The 27,343-nt window shown below is 42.4% G+C and overlaps 1 protein-coding gene across 1 annotated transcript in view; it reads right to left on the reverse strand.

Moving 5' to 3' along the window:
- TMEM132C (transmembrane protein 132C) overlaps positions 1-21,177 on the reverse strand; it is a 190,735-nt gene extending 169,558 nt beyond the window's left edge. The window contains exon 1 of the mRNA XM_039560938.1: positions 20,745-21,177. Coding sequence (XP_039416872.1) covers positions 20,745-20,790 — 46 coding nt within the window. The 5' untranslated portion in view covers positions 20,791-21,177. The remainder of the gene's footprint in view (positions 1-20,744) is intronic.
- Positions 21,178-27,343: the final 6,166 nt, after the last annotated feature.

A 27,343-nucleotide genomic window follows, 5' to 3' on the forward strand; every position in this document is an offset into this window, starting at 1 on the left:
TTCTCCTATGCTACAGAGGATTACACACAAACTCAAGCACAGACTTGCTGAGGGGTGGAAGGGGTTAAAATCTGTGGAGAATGAGAGAAAGAGGCTAAAAAGCAGTTAATGTTGAAAACACTAATTTCAGTCCATTTGTGCATTCAGAGGCATTCCGGTTTGAATTTCTTCAGTGAAACCAGATGTCTCCAGCAATCATCAGAATGCACAGACTACATCATGATCAGCTTGTCCTGGGCACAAGCTCCAGCACATCTAAAGAAACTGGGGACTCTCAGAGAGGAAGCAGCTAAATGCAATAACCTGGTGATTGCTCAGAAACACAGCTCTCGGCGCTGGAATTGGGAGGGGGATGGAAAAGGACAACAGCAGTGATGAATCCTGAGCAGTGTCTGAGTCTGAACACAACAGTGAAAAAAGGACATAATCAAGACACAAAAAGCTTCCCAGGGAATTAATGTATCTGGTTGCTCTGTCATTGCATATAATCAAATAGATGTTATAATAGTGAGACAGCCCGTTACAGAGACAGCTGTAATAATTAGAGCTTTAACAAGCTCCAACACAAAACTCTGCAACATGGCAGTGTCATGATCATCTTCACTCTCAAGCTGTCCAACTGAGAAGAGAGGTTGTGCTTTTATTAGCTTATATTAGCACACCACTTATCTAGTTTCTAAAAGCAGAATTAAAACCTTCTGCCATGTGCTGACACCTGGCTGCTGTCCAAGCTCGTACTTCATTTAGCATTATCACTGAAAAATGGGAGGCTTAGGCAAGACTGGAGGGAGCTGAGAAGACAGACGGCTGCCCATTACTGTCAGCTCGTTTCATGTGCTCACTTCTCCAGCCTTCAGGAGACAGGCATCTGCCAGAAATCACAGCGAGGAAAATTAAGTTTACTGAATTCACCAATTCAGGCTATTGGATCCCTCTTTTTGCCCCCAAGAGCTTGTCCCAGCATCAATTCAGAACAAACAGCTGGGATGGAGACGCAACCTCAGCGAGGAATTTTTCTGTGCCTGACACACAGTTTGTGTAAAACCACCATACTGGTGTATTCCCTGACTTCAGGAAACAAGATGAGCACTTTCTGGAAATGGGAGCCCAACACACCAGCTCTGCATACGGTTTCTAACACCATTTCCCACAGCTGACTCCTGCACCACTGCTCCAATGCTATTCCTAGCACAGAGAATTCTCCAGCTCAGTCCCAGGTCCATGCAGTGACACGATGGCCACTGCCCACTCCTGGCTGGGCTGAGTGCACTCCAATAGCCCTGGTTTTTTAACCACATCATATCTGCTCCATTATTAAATCCCCTTTTCCCTATATTCCCAAGAACATGGGGATATAGTGGTAGAACAAAGTTGTAGAAGAATTACCTTTTAACTACTTTGTGAGCCTCCAGCTGCTCTATTCTTCCATTCCAGAAGTTCCCTGAACCTTGCCAGGGCAGCAGTGTTTTACATACTAAGCCCAGGTAGATGACAAATATGAATATGGCGATTTGCTCATTGAGTTGAAGACATAATCGTTAGAAAAGTAATGAACGAAGAACACAGCAGGCCAGGAAAAAAAAGATTGAGCAGGCAGGGTTATGTATTTCAGTGAAGTTTCCTACCTGTTTATTAATTAATTGAGACAGCTTCTCAGAAACCTTATAGCAACAGGGGTTCCCATTTATTCCAGGTGAGCACAGTTTAACTGCTGAAGATCTCTACCTGGGAGGAAGTGGTTTTGATGTCAAGGGAAAAAAAAAAAAAAGGAAATTTAAAGTTTGAAGGGAGAAAAAAGTTAAGAAAAACAGCACCATCATCTGTTATAAACACATAATGGTCCTGCAGCAGGGGGAGGAAATCTCTCCCCTTCTCAGCTCTCAGTTATCTGAGCTGCTGGATAAAACTCCACAAAGCCATCACTGCAGTGACCATTCCCATACCCTCGGACACTCAGAGCAGGACCTACAGAGTACACCCACCCTGACACCTCTTTCCATCAGGAATGCCCTTCATGGAGAAAGGAAGGATAATAATAGCCAGGACTTATGGTTTATCATTCTTCTGACAGTCAGAAAGTAAGCCTGAAGTGAACTCCTTTCATCCCTTCCCACCCTTTCTCTCTGGCTCTGTCTGATGCATGGGGGTAATTAAAGTATTTTACTGCCTGACTGACAGCCCAGTGCCCCACGAGCCACAGGCTAGTAAAGGGCATGCATATTCCACAAGGAATGTAAACACAGCCATGGCAAAATAGTCAGCAGTCACCTACATCAGCATTCCTAAAAATCAAGGAACACTCTGCAGAACTTCCTTTCCCTCCCTCCATTGATTTTTATATTAAAAATCAGACCCAGTCTCAAGTGAACAAAGATAAGAGCATGAACGTTCTTATTTTGCTCCGAGCATTCAATTTGCTAACGCATTTTAGCTAAAATTCCTGCTTAGTCACGCCTGACACAATCTAGTCTTTTAGGCAAACATTCCCTCCATTCTGTGTGCTGTGGCTGCCAGCCAGCTTTCAGTTGATGCACCCAGGGTTTTTCTGCTGGTGTCCAAGCACAGCGAGATCTCTCGGACCTGCTCTCACACAGCACTGCCACCCCTGCATATGCTCTCCATTTATAAACAAAGCATATGCACATTTATGTATGGGCAGGTCCAAATAGTGCACATTCATTTTAGAGATATCAAACAGAAAAACTTCTGAGTCAGGTTATACACAGGAAATAACTGTATGTCCTGAAACTAATAAAGCTTTCTGCAAGCAGCCAAAGGACATTATTCTTCACCCTGGAATTAAAGCTTTGTTGTAGGTGGATTTAAATGAAAGGCTTTGTCTCTATGGAAAAATGTCAATAGAAAAAAAATCATAATTTGTTGAACAAAACACAAACCCAAACAACTTCCAAGGCTCCTACACAAGGAAAGTGAAAAAGGACAGACCCAAAGCTTCTGATTAGAAGTCAGGCTCTGAAATTCTGTCACTGAACACACTGTTCAGCTGCACTTCCTTCTCAGCTGACTTCCTTAAAGTCCAGTGAGTTTTGTTTAAGATCCCAGACAAGATTTTTACCAAACAAAAGGACAAAAGATGGCCAGTGTTTTGGCCAACTACCTGACCACCGTTCTCACTGCTGGGTCCTGCCTAACTCGGCTGCCCACAGCTTTGAAATTCAGGGCAGGAATCTGCTAAAGAAAAGTGCAGAAAGAAAGAAAAGAGGAAATGAAGTTTTTCCCTGTTACCTGCACTAGTGCTCTTTGGATGGTGGGTGGCAAAGCAGCTTCCAAACACTCTGCCATAGGGGCAGTGGGAGCTGGCACACAAAGGCAGAAAGGGAAACCAGCCCAACTCACAAGCAGCTCTTACCAATGCTGAGGTGAAACTCTTCTTCTCTGGCAGGGAGAAGGGAATTCCACTGGAGTCAATAAAGGCTGGGAAAGAAATTCTCTGCCCCTCAGGCCACCAGGAACCTCTGCTGCTGCTGGTACAACGCAGCCATGCCCTGTCCTTCCCAACACTTGGGAAAAGCATTAGATCTCCCTTCTCTTCCTGAGCTATTCTTAGGTTTCTTGTGCCTGAAGCTGAGAGCAGATCGAGTTTCCTCAAGTTGAAAGAGCACTCAGAATGTCTCTGAACATTCAAATTCTTCTTTTTCTCTTCTAATAGCAGCAAGTCTTCTCTTCAATTGTGCCTGCTCAAGGTTTTTCCAGAAATGCAGGAGAACAGAGCCTTCTCTGGAAACTGTTAACTGTCCCCCAAAATATCATTTCTGAGTGATTTTTTTAAGATAGTTGGTCTGTTGCCTCAGCTCTAATTACATTTCTCATGTCAATTAATTAAAACCATGCTAAATGAAATGCCAGTTTTTATTTAAAGTTTAGGGGGAAAAAAATCATGGGATACAATTAGATGTTACCAGACGTGATCTCAGCAGGTTTTCAATTATTCTATGTATAATACGTCCCTAATTCAATACAAAGCTGTAATTAAGAATGTAATTAACTTGTGGCATTCTACTGATGTCATACACCACAAGAACACATAATAGTGCAGAATCCTTAATGGATTGGTCTGTTTCATTGGGGATGAATTAGGCACATAAAAATAATTTATGATGGGAGCTTGGCCAACATAATGGCCACATGCAAAAAACAAAGCATAAAACCAACTCTGTCTTGTCAAGGACCATCTGGCCAGAACCCAAATCTGCACCTGCTACCTGTGGTGTGGAATTGGTGCTTTACCTTCAGAGCCAAGGGAGAGCTGCCTGGCTGTGTGTGCAGAGCTTGGAGAGAGAGCCCAGGGGCTGGTGAGGAGCACAGGGGCTCAGCCAGGTCCCTGCTGCAGCCTGGCCTGGGCAGCCTCTGCGAGCAGCAGCAGCAATGGGAGCTGCCTGGTGCTGTTTGGTGATGGACAGAGCTGTTCCCTGGGCACATCAGCTCCCAGACCTGAACGGAGCAGAGCTTCTGGGCTCGCTGGCTGCATTAAAAACCTCCATTTCCGTCTGGGTTTTATCCCACACTGCAGTGCATCCAATCAATCTCTGTGCTATCACACCACTTCAGCTCAGGAGAAACCCTCCAGGTCACTTCTGCTTATTAAAGGAAGGCTTCTGAAAGGCAGACTGCTCTGCTGTGCTGTCTAAATCAAAGATTTCTGTTCTCAGTTACAATTATTTGAACACCACTATTTCCTTAGGTTTTTTTAATATATGACATTTAAGGGAGGAAAAAGAGAGAATAAGGTACATTTCCTGAGGAAACCAAAACAGGTCCCAGAAGAAAGCCCTCAGAACTACAAATAACTGATCTCTGTTCACACAGTAAAATAAAAGAACCTACAAAATATTTATTTTTCTTTCAAGTAAGCCCTCTTGCAAGAAGGATAGGAGGATAAAAGCTTGATTTATCAGCTAAAGAATCTCCTGCACTATAGTTCAGTGGTGATGTGTCAGTAAACAGATGAAAATATCATCAGGTAAGGCACTGATGGGCACTCTAGGAAGCATCAAGGAACTCCAGAGCCATTGAACAGACTTCCATAAGACTTTGAAAGAGGACACTCCTGTTTTTCTTTCTCTCTTAACATTTAGTATTTCCCTTTTTTAAAAATAAATTAATTAATGGAGTGTCTTGAGCCTATTTCTGCTACTTGCTGAAGGAAATTACCACTCTGACATTCAAATAAAGTTCCATTCCGTAAGGAACTTCATACAACAGACAAAGTAACTCTCAAAGTGTTAACCACTACATTCTGTAAGTAGATTTTCTCAGCCTCCCTGTCAATAGCTTAATTAGCAGGAATATTTATAAAGATCTTAAAGGAAGTCTGACTTTGGTTGTTGAAGCCTAGAAAAAAATTAAATTCAAACCTAAAAACTGCATCACATTAAAAACTGGGGGAGGTTCTTGGAATATTTTTATCAAATACACAGGTCAGAACCATTCTTGACCTTCACCATGCCCAGCCTTTTCTGCAATGTGTTGAATCCTTGTTCCCTGACAGCTGCAAAGAGTTTTTAGTGGATTCTACAGCATCTGAAATCTGGTGGGGAAAAATATATTTCTTCTGCATGCAGTGTGCCACAAGGGAATTGCAGATCCTCTGCCACTGCTCAGAGCCCACACAGCAAGCCAAAGATGACCACTTGACTGATTTGTAGGAAAACGTTGCTTTGAGATTCTTTTTTTCGTGCCCCCTGTTCAGAGACCTGAAGAAGTCAAGAAGCCCCAGGTTTTCCTTCCCATGATCTGTATTGTTGGTAAATTTTCACGGCGTGCACAGTTCCAAGCTGTCTGCATTTGGGTCCACCACCACCTCCTGCAGGTCTGCCAGGTATCCCAACACCCTTCCACTGAACCCTCCACTGCCATTTCCTTTTGTCCCCTCACAACTTCACTCTCCTGTGCTGAACTGTCAGCCAGTGAAAGGGAAACACACATCAAAATGTCCTACACCAGGCACACTAATCACCTGAACATCACCAATATAAAAATGTTCTTGAGCTCATCTTGCCACAGAGATTTTTCTCCTCTAAGCAGTTATCACGTATGCAGACACATTCAGAAATTACCAGACATAGCTCTTTCAGTTTTCTAAAAATCCCATTCCAATAAACCTGAACCAGATGTTGTCTTTATATATTTTGCTAATGCTATCAGTTTTTAATCAAAATGGAACTGAATTCATGGTCTTAGTTAACAGCAAAGCTCCTTTGAATCACAAGATGTCTCTTTCAGATCAAAGTGGCACAGAAAGAGTCTGAGTTCAAATTTATTCTCGTGTATCCAGGGTCTTTCTTTAGGATTCTTACCCTTTTTCCACAGCTCAAGATGTTGGCACTTCATGAATCAATCTCAAAGGATATTAAAAGCAGCAGGAATAGCCTACAATGAGCCAAAAGGTTCCTTCACAAAAAAAGAATGTTAAGTTTGCCAAGGAAAGCACTAAAAAAGTAATAAGGAAATCCAGACTTAAACTTAATTCATCCCCACATACATATGCATTAAGATACAGCCTTTAATGACAATTTATTTCTTCCAGAGTACTTCTGAGTGAGGCTGACAGAACAGACAGCTGCTCACCATTTCTTTATCATTGTGTTTAACTCCATGCAGTCATTCAAGACACAATATTCAGATGTTGTACTGAATTATGAACATTCTGATAAACTTTTTAGGCAGCTTATCATGATACTGTAGAGCACACTTCAGAAATATTAATACATTTACTTACACAGCCCTTTGCTTGAACAGAATTTTCCATGATTTTAAAAGGCTGAACTGCAGCACAGCAAAATTAGCAGCTACACTCTCAGAAGCATCTGCTAATACAGATGCCTAATTTAGAAAACCTGTGGCCTGATTTTCTGAAGGATTCAGTATCAGTGCAAGTTCTGATCAAATCTCCTGCTTACATTAGGGACAGCTATAAAAAATATCAAAGCATAATAGAAATGTGCCCTTTTTTCCCCCCAGCATAGTGCTGTGTAGCAGGAACATGAACAGAATGTAATTCCCCAGAGCGTTACTAAACTTCTGTTTATCCTTCTACAATCTTTGCTCCTTCCGTGAGACTCAAGTTAACCTGCAAACTTATCCAGCACATTTGGCTACAGCAAGGGAAGATAAAAGAAGGACTTAGAAAATGGAGTCCTGAGCACCAAGGGCAATTTCTGAGAGGAAATACAAGATGCCTAGAACCAGATATCCTCTGCCTATCTCCCTTCTGTGGCTTGCATTTGGTGCCTAAGAACAAGGTTGTGGTCTTTGAAGGGCTGCTAAAAACGTGTTCTAGGATGCTGCCACCAACACTGAGCATGAAAAATAGCATCAGCTACATCATTCACAAAAATGCCAGAGTTTCTGTCAGATCCCCCAGTTAAACCCACGCCGAGCCCGTTCCATCCACACACCTTCCAGCCTCTGCAACAAACGGAGCCGGAGCCCACAGCCAATACAATACCCTCCTTCAGTCCAAAAGCTGGGATTTTTTCCCAGGAAGCTATCCATCCTGTGTGCGAAATGAGACAGCAGGCCCGTGGAGAACCACCTGTTCCTTAACCCTTGGCGTGCCCCAGGGCGCTTCCTCCTCCTTGGCTGGAGGAGACAGCGCAGAGGAGGAGGCACCGAGAGGCTCTGCTGCTCTCTTCCTGCAAACTGGGCCCACCATGGCTCAGAAAGAGGAACAAACCCAGGACAATCCAGGTGCAGCTCTGCTATCCCAGAGGCAGCCTGCTCCCCAAAGACAAGACTCTCAGAATAATGCTGCTGCCACCATCGCAATTCTGCATTAAGAGTAGACTAAACTCAATTTTCAGACTCAAAAAGTCTGGCAACTTTGAATGGATTTTTCGTGGAATTAGACCAAAAGCTTCAAAATATTTTCATCCCCCTTTTTATGTGCCTTTTTGTAATGCAGGGACATGTTTGCAGGAGTTATCTGCAGTCATGAATCTTACTTAGTAAAAATGAATGCTAGCATTCATACATCATCATCACTTCAGAAAGAGAGATTAAGGAAAACACCATCTATCTTTGCCTCCAAAAATAAAAATCACAGGATTTAACCCAACTAGTGCTGCTCTTGGAAATGATTCTAGCTGGCTAGAACTCAGGATTCTCTAGCTGCCTTTGTTCTCAGAAACAACTGAACCACTTCACAGAGACTTTTCCAAAATCAGTCAGAAAACATGCAGCATGAAACACCTCAGTTAAAACTGCTACAAGCTTGACAAAGTCCCATTTTAAAAGTATTACAGTGCTAAGTGTTGAACAGTTACTCTAGCTGTGACTTTCTGATCATGGAGATCTGTCACTTTTTAGATAGAAAAATGTCATTAGACTCATTTTTAAACTACCAGTTCAGACCAAAGCCCCCTCAGTTTTACTGCAATTCCCTGACTTCTTTTTCAACATAACACCTATCCACTAGGAAATATCACATATGCAATGAATTAGACCACAGTCCTTTCATCTCCAACTGCTTTGAAATGTCACTTAGTAAACCCAGTAGAGTTTGTTTTCCCAATGAAAAGATTTCTCCACTAAACCTTCACATTGTGAATGTGCCATGTGGTTTACATTTTCTGTTCTTCAAAATAGTTTCCAAAAAGCTCACACTGTTTAATTTCATTTTCAGTTAAGAGGAGCTAAAACCTGAAATGTGGTGAGACAAATTAAAAATTATAAAGGGGAGTGGGGTGTGGGAGGGTGTATATTCACCCTGTACTTACGTAAAGTGCTATTTACACTTGTGAAATTTTAGTACAGAAAATGTCAATATAAATCCAAATGTATTTCTTCAATAACAAATGGAAATTTAACAAAACCAGAGGATGGCAACTCCCAACTGTCTTTCCAAGAAGGCAGAATGTTGCATAATCAAATGCACAAAACAGAGCACATGTAACAGAAAGGGCAGCTTTTCACCCACTTTTGATGCCCAGAAATACTAACTTACTTGCCCAACACTTTGCTTATGGAAGAAGAAAGATCCTTTTGGAGTCAAAACATTACATCAGCGTGAATTATCCTCTGGACACATTCCTTTCTCTTCTGTGATCACTGGAGCAGAGAGTCATTTGGGATCTTAACTTTAAGTAGAAGTCTGAGCAAATGGGATGAATTCCCAAAAAGTGCTGACCACTTAGCAGGAGCTACAGGCCCACGTGCTCCCTGAAAGGTAACTGGGTTGAATTAAGCTCACCTGTGATTACAATGCTCTCATTATCAACACCTGTGTAAAGGGAAATTGTTCCCACCACTGTCCAAGATACACAAAACACTTTCAGCTGCAGCCCAGAGAGTGAACCCCCTCCCTCTGAAGCAGGTATCTGCATTTGATAAGACAAATGACCCTCCTGAACAAAGGCCATTAACCTGATCACCAGTAACAATAACTGGAGCCGTTATATTGACATTCAAAATTGAGTATTAAGCCCTAATTACCAGTAAGAACCAAAACACCCAAACCCTATAGTCCACAATGAAAATACTTGTGCTTTCTTTCCACCCTCCCTGCGTATCACTCCTCTGTATCAGCTGGAAAGAACACTGACATTCATGAGTTCTCAGCAGTACATGAAGGCAGGAACCAGCACATGAACTATTATTTGAAAAAGTCATAGATGAAATGGGTAACTGCTGTGCTGATAAAACTCCAGACCAAAATTCCACCAAAACTGAGCTTCTCTCTGTGTCCAGAACTGTCAAGGCTACTGCATGACACAGGGCAGAGTAAGGAAATTTTTATTTCTTTAGAGGTGAAAACTAAATAGGTAATCAAGGATAAATACATTTAAAATGCCTCTACTTGTAACAGCCAAATAATTTGGATTAAATGTACTTTAATAAGCTGAACAAATGGACTCAAATGAATTGTTTCAAACATCCTCCCATGAAGGATACTGAAATAGTTCTCTTTGAACTGCACCTATCACTTATAAAGAGAGTAATTATCAGGAGAAATTTCCGAAATCACTTCAGCTCTAGCAGTGCCAAATTATACCTGGCATCCTGAACTAGCTCCCCTCTTCCAACAAAGGAATATATAAATGCTGGGGGGGGGGAAAAATTCATCATAAACTATTCTCTGTCTGTGAATAACACCATCAATGTCTGACACATCAAATCCACTCCTCTTCATTGGAAGGGAAACTGCATGGAAAACAAGGGGGGCTGAAGACACTTTAGCAAGCAGCCATGACTCGTTAGATAAATAAACTCTGTCAGCCAATAGCTTATGCCAGTGTCTTGGCAGTTCTTCAGGTACAGGTTCTAGCACTAAAATCTAATCTTTGATTTTAGGAGAGTACACAGTCCTAAAATAATGAACGAGGAAAAGTCAAGAGAAACTAATAAGCCCGGGTGACCCACAGCTTCAATCTGACACACCCTTATTAAAGCAGAAACAAAGGGAGGCAGTGCAAGAACCACAAAGCACAAAAAAGGTCAGAACACTCCCGAAGTCTAAATGGGTTTGAAGCACTGTTGATTTGCCCTAGAAAGCTGAGAGATGCATTTCAGGGTCTAGATCAGGATCCAGATTTTAGAGGTACTCAGAACTTGTAGATTCAACTCCAATTCACACATCCCAGCAACTGACAAAGGTGGATCCTCTTCCAGTTCTCAAAACAAAAACAAATCAGTGTAAGTACTGTTCAAAGAAACCATTTGCATTCTGTGACTTTCCTGAGCAATATTGCCTAAAGGCACGATTTCTTTACCTCAAACCAGTTCTGACACTACTGCACTACAGGATCATGTTTAAATGTCATCTGATGATTCCTATTAAAAGTGCTACAGTTTCATCACTACAGCTAATTTAATTCTAAATGAATTTTCAAAACCAAGACTAAAGTTCAATGGAAGCCTGAAGCTTTGAGGACCTGGGAAGCTTTGAGCCTGAAATACAGCAATATCCAACTTTAATCCGTGAAAGAGCCAAGGCTACACACGAATCTCTGGTTCTTTGAATAAGGGCATAATGCAATAAAGACCTTCCAGATGGACCTTGCACCATAGGTGTTTCCACATCTGTCTTTCAAGACCAGTCAGCACCATCCTTTTATCTCCAGACTGCTCATGACACTCCAAAGGAAAAATGAAAATATTCTAATTCCATTATGTCACATACAATTGGAAAAATTCCTTTTACCAGCCTGCTGACCTTCCAAAGCACAACACATCAGCTTATGGAATCAATATGAAAATGTAACTAATGGGCACCTGCAGTGAATTGTTGAGCACTATCATGTGATCCTGATCTTTTATCAGAGCAGGGTTATCCCTCAGCAAAAATGAAACAGCAATAATTCACAGTAGTCCCTGATCTGCTGCAGGTAATAATGTAAAAAGAACTTGCAATTTACCCCGAAGTAGAAAATATTTTTCCTACCCACATTATGGTAACAAAAAGGTAATTAAGTGCTATAGTCAGTCCCATTTTACAGATGAACAAATGAAATCTGACAGGTTACCTCAGCATTCACATCTGCACATACAGCTGGGGAGAGAAGTACAGAAAATAGGGAACACCACTTAGAATTCCTTGCTCTTTCCTTTTCTCACTGTGATGGAATGACAAGGGAGCATGTTCAACACATATACATGGGGAGAGAGTTCCCTATTTCTGAATTCCTTTAATAGATTCCTTTCTGAAATTTTCAAGGGTATAATTATGAAAAAGAGAAGCACAAAGGCATTTAATACAGTATGAGCTCAGTAACATCTGTCAAAAAAGACTCCTTCTGAGCACCTATAAAAGATGGAAAATATAGCAATTAGTCACTCTGCCAAATAAAACACAACTTATTATTTTTAATAGTAAAAATAATGCCATCTAAAAGACAAATATTTGAAGATATGTGATGAAGGCACAGCAGGAGAGACACGAGAGACCCAGTCAGGAACCACCACAAGCTCATGCAGGGTCACGTCAGCTTTTCCAGGAGGCAGAGGCTTTACACTCAGGTTGGGCACGTGCAGCTCCCCGTGGCTATTGGTGCCAAAGCCCGTCACACACAGTCACCCAACAAGCACCTCACAGCACAGACACTGGCCAGAAAACATGGGGCCTTTTCTAGCTGTACCCACCCATACACTGTATGGGTGGAGTCTAAAGCCCTAATTACAGCTATGCACAAAGAGAAGCATCTTCTCCATCTAAACAGCTCAATACTGCCCACCCGGAGCCACGAAACACCATCAAATTTCACATCCCACCAGAAGAGCAAAGGAGATAAAGAAAGCCTAGATTAAACTCATCATTAAAAATGTGGGAATGCAAGGAATAACAACAGAATGTATACGAGGAAATATGACAAAACTGTAATACAAATTGATTGTCTACAAGATTTTACATAAATCTGCAGCAAAATTGAAACCCTCACGAGTTTTTAAGATGATAATATTCCCAAGCAGGTATCCACCCTCGTTAAGGGGCAGCCAAATTCAATCGCCCTCTTCCCCAATGTTCTGATCAGTGAAAATTACCAGGTATTGAGAAGTCAATACTGTATTACCTTCCCCACGGTAGTTATTTATTCTATTTGCTACTCTTTATTTCATGCCAGCAGAGGTCATTTGATTCTGCAGTGCAAAGATCAAACGTTCTGGCTCTTTCCGCAGAGATATGAAATTAGAAAGTAAAAAAACACCCCTTCAAGTCGTGCAAAAATGAATCAGATGTAAAAGAATAAAGATGGATAAAGCATAATTACTGTGTCCACCAGCACACCCACAGCACCAACCCAACGACGGCTGGAAATGAGAGCATGGAACCAACACGCTCCAGCAGCACAGCAAATGCAGGCCACTGGTCAGGATTCAGTCTCCAAACAAGTCTGATGGCATGGTACAGAGACTGACAGGGTAATTCAGCTGCAGACAGCAGGAATTAAATTGGTAATGAAATCAGAAAGCTGTAGGGCCTGACTCCATGTCCACTGATGGCAAGAGGGAGGTTCCACCTGGTTACAGCGGGCACTGGAGCAGGGGACACCACAGAAGGTCTGTGCCCACCTGTCCAGCTCTGCTTCTCCTCCATCACTGCTCCAGGAGAGCATCCTGGAGGGACAGAGCATGGACAGCACAAGGATGGCCCCTGCCCACAGCTTTGCCCAGGTCAGACTCCTGCAGAGAACATCTGGAACTGCCAGGAGGGCAGAGCTCACCCTGGCATGGTACATGCCCAGTGCACAGCAATTTTCACAGGTCTCAGCTCTAAGGACACATCAACTCCTTCCCTGTCATAAGCAAAATTATCCTTTCAAATGTTGCTAACTTGACATCCCATCAAATCACCCATGGACTGTTTTCTCAGCAACCCCACAAGTCTCCTCCTGGCATGTTTCATCAGGGTATCAGTGCTTCTCAAACGAGAGGTCAGCAACTATTTTTAAACAAAGGAAAATCCAGAGTTTCTACCCCCTGCCCCCCTCCACAAGCTCTGTTCTTGTAAACCACTGAATTCTTGGCTGAAGTTCTGGAAAAGAAAAAAATTTATTCAATCTGAGGCAGATGCTTGGCACGAAATACTTTAGCTGAAACAGTTAATGGTTGGGGAATTTATAAGAAACTAAAACCAAACTCTCCTAATGACAACTCTAGTAAGAAGTAGTTCTACCAATCCTGTTTGTAACAATAGCACAAGAAACTCAGGGTTTGGGGCTTTTTTTTTTGTTTGTGGGGGTGGTGACGGTGTGTGTTTGGTTGGAGCTCAGTAAAATAATTTTATCTTAAGCATCAAAAAGCACATTCTACCTGCATTAGGAAATGGCAGTATATTTATGTACATTAATACTCACTTTTATTTGTTCAACACGATACAGAATCAGCAAAATGAGGGAAAAAACCCACCCAATAGAGAAATAAAAGCTGCATCATTTACTGAGTGCCTCTCATGTTCTCTAACCTCTCAGTGTTTAATATCCTGCAGTGGATATATGATGTAAGCACCTCCCAGAACAAACCCTTTTTTTACTGGAGTGTCCCAGGGACAAATTAAAGCCATACCACTGCAATTGCTGGGCTGCAGGACCCAGCTCAGCCCTGCTGTCCCTCCCCCCACCAGGCCCTGCCTTCTTGCTTGCTTATTCAAGCGGTAAGTTGATCCCAAGGTGATACAAACTCACCCTTTTAAAAAAAAAAAACAAACAAAAAAAACCAAACCAAACAACAAAAAGTGTATTTTATGTGCTTTATCTCCCTGAAGCAGTTTCCAGAGGAATTAGAGGCACGCCAGGGTTGGCACAAAAAGAGGGTGGCTCAGTTTGGGAGAGGGCAGAAACCTGGCAGCATCAATTTACATTGGCTCAAGCTGGTAAGGAACAGCAGCCTCAGGCAATACAACTGGTTGGAAAATGGAATTTCACAAGGACAGAAAAGAACATTTTAAAAGTTAACTTTCACTCTTAATCAGAAGGAAAAATTAAATGGTTACATAAAGTTACAGTGCTTTCCAAAAGTCGTTTGGAATGACAAATCTTTTCACAGCAGTTAAACAGTTCACTTTTGTACTACCAGTACAATATTACAGAAAAACATTAATAGAATATCTATGCTGTTATCAGTTTTAATCTGAATACATCTACTTGAAGTCAAATGTCCACCAAAAACGGAGCGTCATCTAAGTAAATCTAGGATGCAAGCCCAATTTAAAAAGGAAATTGTTTTGTAAACTATATCAGTTTCAAAAATTATTTTCAAATGAAGAATTGTCCAGTTGAAAAATGGTACCAAGCAAAAAAATGCAGCAGTTACCTAAGTAATACAGCATTAGACACAGTGGTGGGGATATTTCACCATCTGCACCCTGGGACTGCTTGCTGCAGTTAATGAGCAGAATCCAGTGGTCCAAGCCCTCTGCTGCATCAGCATCAGGGGGCATCAGCTTTCCTTTTATTTACTTAAGATTTCCTCTCTGGGCACAGAAAATCTGTTTTTTAAATGTGCTCAGGAAACAATTCAGTCTTTTTTTCCATCCAAAAGCAAAAACTTATTTCAAAGTTGGTTTTGTTTTGGTTTGGGTTTTTTTAATATAAATAAGCAACTTTCCCAAACTTTACCTTCTTAGTTACCTTCAAAGTTTTCATATAAATGTCAAATTCCTACCACTGTTTTGGGGCTCAGTGTTGGCTTCATGGTATTGGAAAGGGCAAGTCACTTACAGCAGGTGGGTGGCCTTAGAGAGAAATACACAACTAAAAGCACCACACAGAAATTTTGGCAACAGCCATTAATGTAATTACAATAAAAATATTTAAAATTTCCCACTGCACTTCTACAAAACTATAGAAACTTTCTAACAAGTGGAGAATATTAAAAATAGGATGTGAGAAGAAATGATTTAACAAAAACAAAGACGTTTGACCTTACCCATGACACTTGTAACACCAGTGGATGGCAAAATCAGGTTCAGTTCTTGCAGCAGTGTATAATAGAAGCATCCACTTGAGGGGACTTGTCTGGCTGCTTGCATCTGTCAAGCTGCTAAAACTGCCCAGTTGTAAGAGAAGGCTCTGGATAATGACGGTGGCACTACAATTAGCATGATCTCTGTTATTCAAGCAAAAAAAGTGCCAGAAAAGGCTGTCTCCAAGCACAGAGTTACTGACCCAAGATTGTCAGTGCTGCAATAGTAAGACATTAGCACATTTCTTAAGTGTAGAGGCAAAGAACCACTTAGTCACAACATACTTCCCTAACGAAAAGTTCACTTAATTGACCAGTGCTGCAAAGCTGCCAGTAATTTTAGTGATGGGGATGACACTTTGTTTATGGAATTCAAGCTCAACAGATTAATATGCTTTAGACTAGCAAGGAAAATAGAAGAGTACACTCACTGGGTCATTTCACTGCATACAGTTGAAAAGAAAAATGGTGACCTGAGGCTGTGTATTGACCCAAAAGAATGTGAACAAATAGATAAAGAGAGAGTATTTCCATTTGCTAACTAAAACACAGGCACTGCTGGACTGAAATTATTTCCAAAGCAAGATGCATCCGCAGGCTTTTACCAGATACCTCTAAGTGAGGAGACTGCAGAAGCTATGAACTTTCAATGCACCATTTGTCCGTCCCTGTTTCAAAGGGGTCACATCTGTCACTAGAGCCTGAGCCAGTCCACAGAACACAAAACAGTACAACTGCTTGAAGAGCTGAACACTGTGAAACTGTTTTGCCAGGGTACTGAGTCTGTAAGGAAGGCTGAATAAAATATAAAGGACTCAGGCCTCTAAGAGCAAGTCAGGACAAGAGCTTGAACTAGACAAAAACAACTTTTCTGACCAGAAAGTTATTGCTAATGACTATGGAGGAGAGACAAGTCAAATTTCAGCCAAATACCTTAAGCTAACACCTTATAGCATCCCAAAATATTGCCTGCATTTGTATCACCGGATATTAAACAAATAAAGTCCCACTGGACAAGGTGGCCAAAGCAGGGTCAAGTGTTTCACCAAAGTGGTAATCACAGGGGATAAGAGACAAAGAAGGAAATGATTGACAAAAACAGCAAGGCAGTGGTAATCCTGACAGCAGGATTACCAGGTACAACTCCTGCTGACAGCCTTCCTTACATAAATCCACTTCCTCTTCGGAATCAGCTCTCCCTACTGAACAGTAAATGTCTCCTTCAAACTGATGGACAGGTATGATTGGAAGTCACCCACCACATGCATTTGCCTTCCCTAACATCCTCCGTTTACCTTTTTACATCCCTATTAGATGGTTTTCCATTACTGTCCTTACACACCCGTTCTCTCGACTTGGTGCCATTTTACATCTTTTATCATAATATGCTTTTTGTCTCGCTGGGAATGGCTGGGACACATCTAGTGGAGCCTGCCAGATATGAACCACTGCCAAAATCTCAGTGTGGCAGCACAAACTTGCATGCAGCTTATGAGTAAATTAAAGAGTTTACCAAAGCCCTGGAGAAAAGTGGGATTCAACACAAGAAATCTCTGACACCTCTTTAATGGCATGATCGTACCCTGAAGATTTCAGGTTTTAGTTTACTTATTCGTCACTTAACTGTCTTAAATAGATACAACCTTTACCACACTTAGGAACAAAAGCTCTGAGAGATTTACTGCAGGGGGGCATTACCTTGAAAACTCTAACCAGGAAAGTTTGTATTCCAACACTTTTGGCAAATTTGCCATTATTCACAGAGTTTCTGGCTATTACTTACAAGCCACCTTTTCAGTAGTGCTGAAGTTCTGCTTTGTCATTACAGTTTAAAAACACAGAACTAAATCCCAATTCACAGTAAAACCCCATCCCTTCATCCCAATGAACAGAATTTTTCAATACTTACTAATATTTGGCCATTTAAGGAAACCTAACATTGTGCTGTTTAGTACTTGATTTCACACAGATACTTAGTTCTGCATTTCAAGAGCCAGACACACATTTATGCATTAGAAAAGTGATTACAGGGATGATATTTTATATCACACACTCATGCACTTAAAAGCAGGTTCAAACAGCCATTTGTAGTACAACTGCTGGGTGTTTTACTAGGTAAGTACAGTGTCTAATAAACTTTGATCTACTACCAAATATGAAAACAAAGTAAAGTGGAATATTAATAGCACTATCTCCATTTTGAAAGGGTTATATCCAGATGAGAGATTAGCCACTTATAAAAACTCCATGCAGCTATAATTTAACATAATGCAAGTTCCTGCTGTGTTCTTGGCTAGCACTAACGTGATGAAATTGAGAAAAAGGAAATTTAGGAAGTTTTCCATAACAGTAGGGTATGCCATGCTACTGAACTTTCAAAATAAGACATAAAACCCCCTCACTGCTTGATTAATTTAAAATCACAATGAAACAATATTCAAAATAAAGAGCCTCAATCAGTGTCCACTGCAGCGTAACTAAAGCAAGGACGTACTGCAGGATTGTGGGATGAAGAAGAGCAGAGCCTGGCAGTGCTGTACCAACCTATGGATGCACAGCTGTGGTTGCATTTGTCTTCAAACACTTCTTCTGCACCTAAAATCTTGGTAACTCCATGTACCATTAACATCTTCTCCTGTTCAACACTTTCTTGCACTTACAGATGCTTGTGTAAACAAATCAGTTCTCTAGCTGTGCATCCTTAAATGCTTTTTTAGGGCTCACTGTACTTGGCAGTTTCTATGAGCCTTGTTCTAGTTCACTGCTAGTAAGAAACTGAAGATTCCCACTTATCTGTACATTGCAAAATGAAGCCAATCTTACATTTGTGTTCACATTTACACTCTGCCTCAGAAAAGCTACGAAAATAAATAAATAATCTTACTTCAAGCTCATGAATACCTCCTATAGGCTGTAAAGGGGCTTAAGCACATGCATTAGCACTTTGCTGAGAAGAGGTCATTTCCTGAAAGGAATATATATACACTTGGGATTTACTTATGTAAATACAATTTCACACACATCCTCTCCACCTAAGGAACAGCTATCCAGTAATGGGTATGTAAAACATGTGCTTGCACCTAAATGCAAGAGCACTTTTGCACACTGACTTTTATACATCCTGGTCTGACTAGAGGCATGGCTTAAATAAAATGCCAAGCTTCTTTCTTGAGATTGAATGAATTAACATTATTGGCCAGATAATAACCCTAGCATAATGGCACACTGAGGCCTAAGGCAACATTTCAGGAGAAGTTTCTTAGAAATTCAAGCCTGATAGGAGATGCTAATGAGTTTAGAGAAGTAAATATAGCTCTTTAAATAGCAAACGACAACTTGTCTATAACAGTAAGTTTCTCAGCACATTTACAAACGTTTTTGCTTGTGAGCTATAAAGTGACTTTCATTTAGTTGGACTTTAGCTCTCAAGAACAATCACTATCCTCACACGCCAACAAAGAGAGTGCAAATACACGAGGGGAGCGCAAATGAAATGCTCATTAAGGCTCCACTAGGAAACTATACAAACACCTTATTAAATAAGTTTAATTAAGTGGCTCTTTTCTAAACCATACAGTGCCCAACAATGCTGAGAGGCCAATTCCCCGCTCAGAACCTCTGCTTTTCTTCCCTGAAGGGAAGTAATATTTTGTCCTTTATTCTGGCAGAGCACAGCCCCGGAGCCCCCAGCAGCAGCTGCTGGCAGTGCCTGCCTGGGGCACCACTCCCGACTTCTCTCCTGCATGGCTGAGTCAACGCTGAGCCAGGTTCCAGCAGGGAGAAATGGCTTAAGGAGCTGGGGTGTTTATAAACTCTCACTGTAGCACTTTCTCCCACCTCTGAGGAGAGCCCTAGCCTCCTGTTTCTGTTCTATAAATACTTTCAGAGAGAAAGTGCCCATATATTGGTGCCTAACTCAGCATATTAAGCCTAATGCAAAAGCTCATTGGAGAGGATGCGTTTGTGACTGTAAAAGCAGCCCCAAAAAACGCCAGACACTCTTTACAAACCTTAACCCCGTGCAGTCTCTGAAGGTGAGCACGAGGTTGATATAATTCTCACCTCCAGGCTACAGCAATCAGAAGAGAAACCCGCGTTTTAGACTCTTCACATCGGCACTTCCAGAGCGTGTCAAGGCACTGGGACTTCACGTCCATTAATTTTAATGCACGGTGAAATGACCGGCATTAAGAGGCCATGCAATTTTCTGCCAAGTACTTTGTTTTCCCTGCCGACTGGGGTGGGAAAAGTCCCTTTATGAATTGCTACTGATTCCGCTCTTGCTTCACCCTTGAGATACTTCCGTATCTCTCACGGCAGCCTCCACAATCAACTGCCCTGGGAGAGAGGTTGGCAGGACTGGACCGAACTAAACAATGAAGAGTCTTTTAGGAGTAATCTTCTTACAACAGTCAAAGAGCACCACTAATACCAACAGGATAAAAGGCAATTTTTTTTTTTTATTCCTAGGAATGGCAACGACTGCAGCCATTGCAGATAGCTTAGCAAGTTTCCACAGCCTCCCACCGCCCACCCCGAGGGGGAGGGGGGCATGTTTTAATAAAGCATCCACAACCATCATGTTTCGTCTGAGCAAGAAAACAAGAAGTGTTGAGACATGGCAGTCACCTACTATTCTGCACACAAATCCCCCTTGGGATCATGCACTGTCTGCATCCCTGAATCACTTCAGAGAAGATTTGCCTTTGTCAAAGGAACTCTCTCATCACAGAGGTTCAGCGATGAGAAAAACCAGCAGATCATTCAAATGACCTCTCTGCTAAGCCAAACTTGTTCCTCAGCTGTCCCTTTAATCAAGATAACAAGCATCTTGTCCAACCCAGGTGACAGCGCTTCCATCCAGGCTCCGGAGCTAACACCGCACAATTCCAGTATAATTTAAAGGACACCATTCCTAAACACTGTCACCCTGCTGCTCTTGGAGCTTTCACCGCTGCCCAAATTCCGCCCCAAGCTGGCACTAGGACACCCCCTCTCCAGAGGGGCTCCTTTAACACGAGGCAATAATTACGATTTGTAAAATGATCATCGTTGATGACGAGAGAAAGTAAACTTTGCCCGTTTCTCATCTCAGACAAACGCAAGCTCGCAAGGTTTCCCACCATTCACATAAACAAGGCAGAGAGAGAGCAGCAGAGAAAGACAGAGGCAGGATTTAAAGGAAAAGGCAGGGGGAAGAGGAGGAAGGGGCAGTTTAGTTCACACGGCGGACAGGAGGGCTCTCGGCTCGGGAAGGGGTTGCAGCCGCCCGTCCGCGATCAACTGGTGCCTGCTGTGCGCGCCCCGGCCGCCCCCGCGCCCCTTACCTCCGCAGAGCAGCGCTCCGAGCAGCAGCCCGGCCGCCCGCGCCATGCCGAGGGGCTGCCGAGGGGCTGCCAGGGGCTGCCGAGCCACGTCCCGCCCGGCCCCGGGGCTCCTCCGCCGTTAGCTCTCCGCGCCCGCCGCCCGCGCCATCGCTCCGTGCGCAGCCCCGCTCCGCGCCCTCAGCGCCGCTCCGCGCTAAGCCCGGCGGGCACGGGCAGCGCCCATGGCGGGTACCCCGGCCGGCACCGCTGCCGCTCCCTGGGCAAAACTTTTGAAGCGGGCAAGCAAAGGGAAGGAAGGTGCGTGAAGCAGCGGGGCTGGCGCGTCCCCACGGCCGCTGTCCGGCTGTGCTGGCCCCGAGCGCCCTCGGCCGCTTTCCCCGCCTTTATGAGCGGCCGCGGCCGCGGCGCGCTCAGACAGTTTTCCCTGGGAGGAGGGAGGGAGGGATGAAGGGAGGGGGCACCGCCGAGCCCCACCCTCAGGGGCGTGAGGGGACGGGGACTCACAGCTGAGAGAGCGCTGCAGCGGGACCCGCGCCGGAGCGCCCGCCGCGGGCAGCTGATGCGGTGAGACAGCGGCTCAGGGCGAAGGGCTGCGGAGGGCTGTGAGGGGCTCCAGGCGGCGGACACGGCAGCGAGGAGAGCCCTGGTGCGGGAGCGGGGTGCGGGAGCGGGGCGATGGACGGCCCGTCCCGGGAGAGCAGCGGTTCCTCCCCAGCCTCACCGCGCCGCTCCGGCGCTCCCGCTGCCTCCGGTCCTGCTGGGAAGCAGCGCACGGTAAAAACAGAAAACCGAAAGAAAAGAGCCCTGTCAAAACACGAGACTGCCCAGTGCACGTTCCCCTCCAGGCAGAGGGAAACCCACCGCCAGCCACCTCGGCCCACCCGTGCTTTCCTCACCTGGGCCCACTCGTGTTTCCCCCACCTGGGCCCTGCCACCGCCTCCTCACCCTCTTGTTCTGCCCTTTGTACACGTTTTCAGTTCCATCTTCTAAACATAATTCACAGGCAGCCGTTTCATCCCTATTCCTTTAATTTTCACGCTTTCCCCTGAGTATCCTGGATAGCTGGCATCTCTTCCTCCTTCTTGTGGCAAAAAGAATGTAAATACAGCAAACGCACTTCTAATAATATTTATTACAGCTGTGGCACATGGCAAGCAAGGGGCAGGTTAGGAAGAAGTAGTGAGTATTTGAAATATTTCAGTCTTAAGAGGTATTGAGGGCAGAAATCACCTAAGCAGGGAAACAACCCCTCCACACACACTATGACAAAGCAACACCTTAAAATGGTGTCTTATTCCACAATCTGCTGGTTTTATCCTGAGAAATCAGGCTCTGGTCCTTCAGGCAAATACAGGCAGTCCTCTGTAGCTGGCTAATCAACCAAAATCAGTGAGGTTCTATCTGTAGTCAGTTCCTGGAAAAGGTGTCAAAGTTTATTATTAGCTATTACCCTAAACAAAATGAGTAAAGCATATTTTGGCAGATTCTAAAAAGCCCATTGTTCATGCAAGACACTATCCCTAGCTCGATAAGCCAAGTCAGGAAAGAGTACCTTAGCACAGAGATTTTCAGGGAGGAACTGCAGAGAACTTTGTCAGGAGTATGCTTTGTACTGTCATGGTTTACATGATTTTATTGTCAGTAGCAGCTAATTCAAATGTGGAAAAAGCAGAAAGAGGATATCATATGGATGCAATTTCAACATAATTTTTCCCACAAGAATGTGAAGAAGCATTTCTCATTGAAAAACTCATTCAAAAATGTGTAACAGCCTTAATCTCTTCTGCTTGATTGTAGATTTTGCTAGATGCTACAAATACTTGTTGGATGAGTTTAAATATAAGAATCCAGCAGCTGACAGTAAAACACAGCAGCTATCAAACATTTATGTCCTGCACTTGAATTTGTAGATAATGTTGACAATTCATCTCATTTATAAGAAAAAGCAGACATGGTGACAAGAAATGCTATTTCTTTCCAAGGCAACTTTCACTAGAGGACCAAAACCCAATCCTATCATAATTCATAAACTACCAACATCTGTATTCTTCGAATTGTGAAAAACAATTCTGTCTGATGTAAATTAGATGGAACATGAGATTATTCAGGAGACCTGACAGGTAGTAGAGATCCTATTTATCAAGTCTGAACTGGAGTCTATGCATTGCTTCCATAAGAGAACCAAGTTTTGGAAGTTGCACATTGAGTCCATTGGCAGAGGCTGTCATGGATAAGAGGCAGAAGTCAAATAACACGGTGATAAAAATGGTAAAGAAGGCTGGACAGAATAGCTTTCACTACAGCTGTTCTTGCTCCTGTGAAATGTGATTTCTTGTCTTTCTAGGTACAATAATTCAGTACCAGAATTTTCAGTACAAGCTCTGCCTAAGATGATTTGCTTAGGCTTCCACTTTCAAAGAGAAGCGAAGGAGTTAAGTACACAAATCACACTCAGATTCAAAGAACCCAGACTAATTTCTTAATGCATTTATAATGAAAATATGGGTTGCTGTGAACAATTTATGACAACAGTTCAATTAGCACCAAGCACAAAAACAGAGCAGTGTGTCTGAAGGCAGGGAAGAACATATAAGAAATCCTGGAAAAGGAAACTGCAACACTTGAGACTAAATTATACAGAAAATGTCATTACCTACCTTTGATACAGTCCAAATTATATCTCTAACATTAATCAAAGCCATTTAAATTGTTTTTAATCCTGAATATGTTTGGATTTTTGTGATGCTTGATTGCTCCAGAGTAGGTTTGTACACATAAAGTTAGATTCTGACATTTTATTAATGGTGATTACTGTGCTGCTCCTCAGATTATCCAGTTGAAGGTTAGTTTGCAGAATCAATAGAACATCAGAATCTCAGGAGTTTCATTTTGAAGTCTTTATGGGCTCTCATGAGTGTCGACAGGCAAAACCAAAATTTTCAGTCTTACATGAAGCATATTCCCTGCAATAACTGTGAGGAAATAAGGAACATGCTCAGAAGCAAGGAGAGTGACAGTGCACCAGAGTTGTCTTCTTAAAGTCAGTCAGCCTCTAAAAATGTTCAAATGTACCATATAATGTACTTTAGGCTGAAAATGCAGCCTTTGAGGTCTCTCAGCTCCCTCTCTGTATTTTGCCAGCCACAGTGTTAAAATCATGTGCCAATTCACTGACCCAATGCTAAAAAATGAAAGCAGAAAGAAAAACCCATCAAATTGAAGCTCCGATTTCTGTGTGCGGGTAGCAATTGCCAGAGGAACTCTCCAACCCCTGTGCAGGCGCTGGGGTGTTTTGTACAATTTGTGTTTTGTCACTGCACCTATCGCATCCATGCAGAAGTTCTGTGCATCAAATACATCTCACCAACATTTCTCAGGTGAAAACATGATCATATACTCAGAGAAGTAGCATTTTGTGTAGGTGATTGAGCATTACAACAGGTACTACAGCTATCCAAATTGCTATTTTTTTGTTAGGGAATGCAAAAGCTATAAAGTTGTCTTGTTCTCTGCATGGGATGGATAATGTTCATCAAAAAATGGAAAACAGTTGAAGTATAAGATTGTACACATTTTTCTGAACATGAAAATGTGGGGGTTTTAAGGCAAAAAAATACTAATATTTGTGCTAAGTACACTTCCAATATTAAAAGAAAATCAGAAACCTGTCAACCCTAAGACTGGACTGGCAGCAGAATTGTATCAGAAGGAATAACCTGATAGAACTTTGGAAAGCAGGCGTTGGGATTGTGGTGTTCCCAGCAGTTTAGCACTCCTGACGTACCTGAGTGTAACAGACATTGCAGTCTGTCATCTTGAATTTAATAACACTGTAGTGTAAAGTAATCTTTGCTCACTACTCTGTCATTTAGGCAGAGCTGTAGAGTGCCCCGGATCCTTGTGAGTGGGTTTGGATGTGATTCCTTAGCACTGGCTGCCTGCTCCTCCAAGGCCCATTGAACTGCTGCTCAGTTTGAGGCATGCATTGTTCTCCTGGCTCTGCATCATCCCAGTGACTCTGGCTTTTTGGTGTGACCTTAAACAAGGTCCCTCAGTGTCCCTATATGTAAAATGTGCCAATGACACCACGTGGTTTGTGTATGGATGCAGAGAGGAACAAGCTACACATACATTCTGCTATTCTTTAAATGGGTAGGACTAGGTGGGTGTCCGTTTAATGTGTCTCTCTGCTCTCTCATGTAATTAGTCATAATTATAATTTTCATAACTAGTTCTCTTTAAATATAGAATTTTAAATGCTTGGCATGTGATTGTGGCCAGTTCAGTGCAAGTGTCCATACAGAAATCACATTCTGTGTTGTCCCATCTATACAGGATTCCAAAAGAAAGAACAGGAGAGGGATGCACCCCAAATTCTGCCAGAGATCTGAAGTCACATAAAGGAATAGAGTGAACAAATAGTTAACGTTCAGGTTTATGCCATCCCTGTACCTGGGTGCATTATCATCTCTCTTCTGCCTTCTGTGCTTTGTCTGCAGTTAGGAGTATTGCCATTTAAAGTGATTTTATTTTACTCCAGTGTCAGCATCTATCCTTGTAATGGAGATATAACTTGTATCTCTCGCAGTTACTCACTCGTGCTGCACGCTGACAGCATGGCCTGGCTTTGTATTCAGTACATCTGAAATGGGGTTTTCTACCACAGGGCCTGGCATTGTCATCTCTTTGGCTGACAAATGTTTTTAGCAAGGACTCGGGATCACAAGGTACCGATATTCCCAAAGGAATCAGCTCACCTGGTCACTGTGCTCTTTCCTAGTACACAATCGGTATCTACTGCATGGATCAAAAATTTGGGGTGCCACAGGTGGATACCCTTCAGCTTTAGATCTGAAGAGGTGGCTTTTTGGACCAGAAGACCACTCCTCAAAATGCAAATGAGCATACAAAAACCCAGTAGATATTGAAATCACTGATATCAAAGGGATGACATATATGGCCTTCCATCCTACCATCGACACTGCTGCCAAAATGAAGTACATTTTGGTAAAAATGGAGACAAAATGCCATGTGGTTAACATGGGTTTAGGTATTGATTGTCTAATTCTGTTCACAGTTAGTTGAGTAAAATAAGGGAAGTATCTTCCCTCTAACTCCACCACTTGGCAAATTTATCAGTGAGGGGCTTCTTGGGAACAGGTGCAGGAAAGCAGTGACAAGGTAAAGAGCATATCCCTTAAAGTGGGTCATTTGATACAAAAGAAATCAGGATCAGTGAATCTTTTCAACACTTGAATTTCTGGTTGCAAAGGCTTCACCTCACACATCAGCTTTAGAAAAGATATGCCATTAACCTAGATGCAAATTTAGTTTCTGCATTTGTATTAAAAAACTATGTGCATGCAAAAACTCTACCAAAATTTTCAATATCTGAAGTTTTTGAGGAATCTGATCTTTTCCTTCAATGTACCAAGAGCCTCTACACTACTACGAACTGCACTGGGTCAGACCAAGCGGTCCCATGGCTGCTTTTGTGGCATTGTCAAAACTGGGTGTTTTGGGAAGGGTACAGGAGAGCAAATACGCAGTGAAGGTGCTTTTCCAGGCTCTGAAGATTTGAAGTTCAGAGAATTCCCAAGCCAACAATTGTATCAATATCTTTGGTATATTTCTCTCCCTTGAATTTTTCCAATTATTTTTTAACCCATCTACATTCCTGAGCATCCACAAATCTGGTACCTATTCTAAGGCCAAATACCAGTGGTTTTATACATGGTTAATGGTGTCATCTTCCTTAATTGTTTTAATTCCCAAACTATAATAACTGTATTATAATGATCAGATTTCAAGACACTCATGCTTATAGTAAATACTCAATTACCAGTAACGTTTGGGACGATGACCTTCCAGAGACGTAAAACACAAACATAATTTCATCATTTGAGGACAGCAAATGCAACAGAATTTGAACAGAGCCAAGAATGAGTATTTATTTTTATATAGCAAATACTTACTGAAATCCCTGGCAGTATTTTTTTTTTTAATCTGTAATGATTCTTCTCTTTGTTTTTTTGTGTTATCCAAGTGTTATAACCTGGATCTACACACTCGTGGGAAGGACCATGCTGGAATAACTAGGAGCTCTAGATTCTATTGCAATGGAATTCTGTAACCCGCTAAGTCTGTGCCTTACACGGCATTTTTCATGTGTGTATTTTGTAGTATTTATATATATGAATAACCTTTGGAACGATTCACTCACAAGTGTTTCTGATCCCTCTTACTCCTTCCCTTCTTGTTTGCATAAAGTAAAATAAATGAAGATCTCTTGGTAAGTTTTAAGTATGAATACTATGAAGCACTCTAGGATGTTTTCTGCAATGTGAATTAGTGTCCTGGTTTCAGCTTTAAGACAATTATTTGTCTTCATATGTACGTACTAACTTAAAACCAAAAAATCTGTCAGATACAGTATTTGCAAAGGTGTTTGTCACCTCCCTGCTGCACGTTTGGATTTGCCCGCAAAACTTTGGAATACTCAAGTCCCACGTGTTGCAGGCTGCACTCTGAAAAAGGAGAGCCACGTCAAAGTGCTGTGCCCAGGATAAATTGCTAATCCGGCTGAGCCCCTGACACC

The sequence above is a fragment of the Corvus cornix genome, chromosome 15 (assembly GCF_000738735.6).
Source record: "Corvus cornix cornix isolate S_Up_H32 chromosome 15, ASM73873v5, whole genome shotgun sequence".
NCBI classification, from domain to species: Eukaryota; Metazoa; Chordata; class Aves; order Passeriformes; family Corvidae; genus Corvus; species Corvus cornix.